The sequence below is a fragment of the Apaloderma vittatum genome, unplaced genomic scaffold (assembly GCF_000703405.1).
Source record: "Apaloderma vittatum isolate BGI_N311 unplaced genomic scaffold, ASM70340v1 scaffold37711, whole genome shotgun sequence".
NCBI classification, from domain to species: Eukaryota; Metazoa; Chordata; class Aves; order Trogoniformes; family Trogonidae; genus Apaloderma; species Apaloderma vittatum.
In genome coordinates, this window is record NW_009698060.1 from 570 (window position 1) to 5,841 (window position 5,272).

Consider the following 5,272-nt stretch of genomic DNA (forward strand, 5'->3'; position numbering starts at 1 on the left):
CTTGCAGAGACAGGTGATGAGGCAGGCAGCAGGAGGTCAGCATGCACGTTAGCTCAGCAGAAGCCATCAGTAGTTGGTGTCTTGCACATGGTTGTACTTCGTTACCGGTTTATTTATTTGTTCTCCAGGACACCTCCCTCTCTTTGCTGACCTCACCTATGTTTGATTCCAAACTGTAATTCTGCTGGATTCTTTACCTGTTCCACCTCAGGCTGAATGGAAAAAGAGGCAAGAAGTCAGGGGATGGGGTGATCAAAAGTTGTATTTTGGGTCTGCTGTATACTGGTTTGTAAAGCACCAGGACAGGGAAGTGTCCTTGCAAAAAAATAACATGTATAAAACAAAAGGAGGAGGCAGGGAGTATCACAAAATCAAAAATCATGTATGCAAGAGGTTGTGCAAGCAATTATATAAAACCATTCTTTCTTGTAAATATATGCCCTGCCTTCAGCTGGTTTTGTAGTAAAGCTCTGGGTCCATTTGGTTCAAGTTTATAGATCTCCAGGACTACAGGCTCTTGTTCGAAATGAAGGTACAGTTTTAAAGTATGAGTTTAAGCTGAGAGTAAGGGGCACATTTTTCAACTTAAATTTTAGAGAGCATTTTAGTAAGTGGCTTGTAGTTGGCCATATTCAGGTTTAGTGGAAGTGTGTTGGCTTGATAAAAGGTGCTACCCTAACTAATTCATCTGTCTTATAACCAGTCATGGTTTCCCATTTGAAAATGGTTTCCTGTTGAAATAAAACCTAATTAAACAATGGCTTATGTTGCTGAGCTGAACCCTAATTTGGGAATGACTGGGCAGTAAGAGGTTCACTCCACTGGAAAATGGAAACCCCTTTCCCACCAGTCCTTCCATAGTTGTCTCCCATCTAGACAGGAGCATGTAACCTAGGTAGCAAGAGAGCATTACTTGACATTTCAGCATAGCTAATTTAGCTCTTCCCTAAATTTTATGAAAAGAACCACAAATTGGTTATTTGTTCTTTCTGTCGAAACAAGAGCTGTTTGAGAAGTGGTCATTACTAGTTGAGAACTGCTTGAATTCAGAAATAGTGTTTTCAGTGGGAAAAAAAAGAAAGGAAAAAAAACCAGCCAACCAAAAAAAAACCCCCACCCAAACCAAAACCTCCAAAACTGATTGTCTTGGTAAATCCTTAATAAAAGATGGAATTATGAGTTTCTGGGGTAGTAGGAGGAAACATGCTTCATATTTGATTCCATGATCCAATGATTAATCACTTCCAAGTTTTTGTTTGTTTGTTTCAGAACAAGTTACCTGTACTATTAAGCTAAGGATTCCATTTAAGGAAAAAGAGCGTTTAACAATTTTTCTTCTTACTGACCTGGATACGTAGCATGAGTAGACCATTATTGCAAGACATTGCCAAGTAACATTTCCAGAAAAATCATTAAGCAGGTTATAGAAAAGTTTTCAGATGTGCATTCCCAGGGCAGTTTTAAAGTCATAATAACTATAATCTATCTTTGTACTTCAAGATGTATCTAGTAATTTAAGGGAAATTGTGTTGTCATTTTGGGGTGGGCTAGAACCTCAGGTGTGCCAGCATCCAAAGGTTATTTCTGACTGCATACTCAACTTTTTGCGTTTACGCTTTGTCTTCATTTGAGATAATATTCAGATGGACTTTCACTGAGTGGGAAGGAAAAAGAGCTTTTCGAGTTTGGAGTAGCAATGTAAAGGGACCTTTAGGGAGATGAAAGAAGTTATCTGAATCTGAGCATAAAAGGTATATGGCTAAGGCTTCTTAATTCTTGGTGTGTATACTTTTTCATTCAAAAAGGGAAAAAAAAAAAAAGAAGCTTTAGTTTAATCCCTGTGGTCCACCACAGGACTGTGGTGTGGAAAGGATTTCAAGGAAAAAAAATGTGGTTTTGGCATGTGTAAACAGTAGATCAAGAAAAATCTTGGCAGTTTGCTTTGTGAGGTATGAAGAACCGGCATTCATTTTCATGCACATTTAATGTAGCATCAATGTGTGCTAAATCGAAGAAATAGAATTGGAATAAAATAAGCTTGATTATGTTTTTCCATATTTGAAGGTTAAAGTCGGAGGCATAACTATTGGTACCAAGATGAATCCGTACAGAGCACTTTTGCCTATAATTGTCCATTCTGCTCTAATGAACTTTTGCTCTAAGGCAAATAACTGAAATGCAGATAACAGGTCAGGAGAGAAATGGTGATTCTCTACAATGTCTACTGCTTCATGTTTAAAAAACACTGGAATTAGCACACTTTCCTATCTGTCAGCAAGAAAGAAATCCATGGTATTTCAGCAATGCACCATTTCAGCAACTATCTGCATTGATTTCTCATAGTAAGTGCACAGGATGAAGAACTGTTTTACACAGAGAGCCTCACAGAAGAACTGTGTTTGCTGTTAAGACTTAATTTAAATTTTCAGTGATAGATGCTCTGGAGTGGTGTGAGGATGGGGCAATAAGTTTGTGTTCTGTTCACAGATGCTGCCTGCTGCCCCATGGCTTTCAGGGAGGTGAATGCAAGAAGACACACTGGGCTTCAGCAACTCTCATCGTTAGCGTTAGCTGGAAGAACATTACTAGGGCCAATGAAGTCATGTAAATTCATTGTGGATGAAAGCACCAACCAAAGCACATTGATTTCTTCTGCTGTAAGACTGATTGAAAGTTTGGATTTAACTAGTGCTGCTGGACAGCTTCTTAATGAAACCATTCAGGCACAAAATAAGGAGTTCAAGACTGGAATGAGTACCCTGTTGTTTCTTGTTGGTGCGTGGAGTGATGCCGTAGTGGAGTGCCTCCAGCAGAATGTTCCTGTTTCAGCAATTGTATCTGTCATGTCTGAAGGGTTGAACTCTTGCTGTGAGAGAGCCCAGTGTCTTCAAATGTCAATACAGGACATAAATAAAGAATTGTGTTCTAGCAGTATTAAGCCAAATGCTTTTAGAAGCAAATCTTGCCAAGCTGGGCATGAAAGTCTTCTAAATCCTCAGATTTTCCAGTGTTTTCAGAAAGATACTTCTGCACCAGAAGAAGTAATTTCAATAAATTCTTGTTCCCATCAAGAAGATGATTGTAATTTTAACAAGCGTCTTATTTCACCTTTGACCAGCTTTGGTTCAGTAGGTTCTCTTGTCAAACCAGCGGGTGACAAAAGCACATCTGTGATTTCTGGAAGTGATGTTACATCCAACTGTAACGAACAAAAGTTAGCCCATAGCAGATACTTCAGCACTTTAGGAAGAAGGCATTTTTTAAATCAGCAAGGTAATCTTCAGGCATCTCTTTCAGGACCATCAGCAGATCCCTGTGAATGTTACGGTTTAGGACACCTGGCGATGGCTCTTAGCCATGGAAATCAGACTAGCATGGAACTGCTGCAAAGTATTGCTGCATATCAGCAAAGGAGGGCAGAATTCAGTGGCTCTTCCCAGTTTAATATTGCAGAAATCGCGACATGCTGTTTACTAGGCCTGCCTGAAAGCTATTCTTGTGTCTCCCCAGGCTTTGTCACATTAGTATCACCAGAACAAGCCACAGTCGTCAAGTACCTTGAAGACAAACCCCTTCGGATTCTGCTAATGGATGGTGACCTAACTGAACAGTATCGTCACTTAGGTTTTAATAGGCCACATAACGTAAGGACCATATTGGAGTATCCTGGGCTACAGGAAAGCAGGACGAGAGAATCGTGGCTAAGCAGTACGTTAGATACTCTGATAAGCTTCGAAGTAAACTTGGTTTTGGTCAAAGGAAATGTGTGTGAAAACTTAATGGAAAGATGCGTAGCAAGTAATATATTGGTAATTGGCTCTGTGACTCGGGATGTGTTGTGTGCCTTTGGGGAGGTCACTGGCGCCCAGGCAGTGACGTACCTCGCCCAGCTGAATGCTGCTTGCGTGGGGAGCGGGGCCCGAGTGGAACTGTGGAAGGCCTGCGATGGGCGTGCAATGGATCTGGCTGAGCTTGTGCCTGTCAGGATAAAGGTGCAAGGAATTCCCTTGCTTACAGCCGTTCTCACCACTACTGTAGCTTCCAAGTTGCAGCTCATTGAAGACCAGTTCTGGACTTTAATTTACCGGCTCCATCATGCTTTAAGCGACAAGAAGGTTTTCCTTGGTGGTGGCGCAGTGGAACTCTTGTGCCTTAGTCACATTCAGATGCTTGCAGAACAGCCTTCACAGCCAGCAAATAAAAATGATATGAAAGAGTTTCACAGTCCTTGGCTGGCAGCATCTGCAACAGAGTATAAGTCAGTTGTGCTCCAAGCATTAGCGAGCGGCTGGAAGCAGTATCTTGCAGTGGTTATGTGTAACACAGCAAAAGCTACATCGATGTTGGAAGCGTGTACCTCAGTTGATCATCACCTCAAAAAAGCAGCTGACTGTGACTCTCCCTCAGCGTATATACTGAAAGAGTTTAGAAGAGGTGGTCTGCTCAGGGGTGGGTCTGGTCCCTTTGCTGGCCATGAAGAGAGTTTAGATGTTTATGATAATGTTACAGCCAAGACAGAGGCATGGCGGAGGGCTCTAGACTTGGTGCTACTGGTGCTTCAAACAGATGCCGAAATTATCACAGGTCCTAAGAGAAATCAGCTATTGAACTCCCATGTGTCCAGTGAATTTATGTTTTTGTAGGACTTGCAGGTTTTATTTTTAAGTCCATGCATCAGTGCAAGGAGTCCAGACGCAACCTACGTTTTGTCCGAGTGTATGAAGCAAACATTTAGATGTGATTACGACTTCAGAGTGTAACAGCGGAAATCAGAATGTGAGACAGTAACAAGGTAGATAAAATTTTCCCTTTCTAGAAACAGGAGTTAAATAACAAACAAAAATCACTTGTGGGCTTACATCCAAACCCAGCAATACATTTCTAGTTAATGATATTCTCTGTATGGACAGATTAATCCAGTCAAACTGGCTAATCTTATTTAGCAGAGCAGATGTACAGGGTTTTTTTTTGTTAGAATGAGCAGCACTGGGCAGGTGGGTACATGTCGACTCTAGTTGAAGAAAAGTTTGGTACCTTGCATATGTTTATGTTTGAACATGTGCTGTCTGTATAAGCTATTTGGACTTGTGTTCTGTAACTGATTTTTGTTTCATGTCTTTTTATGTCTTTTTAAGAAGGGTAGGGCTTATGTAACATTGCTATACTTGTGTTAAATGAAAGAATATATATAATGGAATTTTTTAATTAGCATCTTGCCCTTAATTTCTGCACCTAGCAAGTGTGAGAGTTAAACGTGGAATAATTTGAGTGT

The 5,272-nt window shown here is 40.7% G+C and overlaps 1 protein-coding gene across 1 annotated transcript; it reads left to right on the forward strand.

Moving 5' to 3' along the window:
* The first annotated feature begins 2,504 nt into the window (after window positions 1-2,504).
* On the forward strand, window positions 2,505-4,643 carry BBS12 (Bardet-Biedl syndrome 12). The gene has a single exon (XM_009877862.1). The coding sequence runs from the start codon at window positions 2,505-2,507 to the stop codon at window positions 4,641-4,643; it is 2,139 nt and encodes a 712-aa protein (XP_009876164.1).
* Window positions 4,644-5,272: the final 629 nt, after the last annotated feature.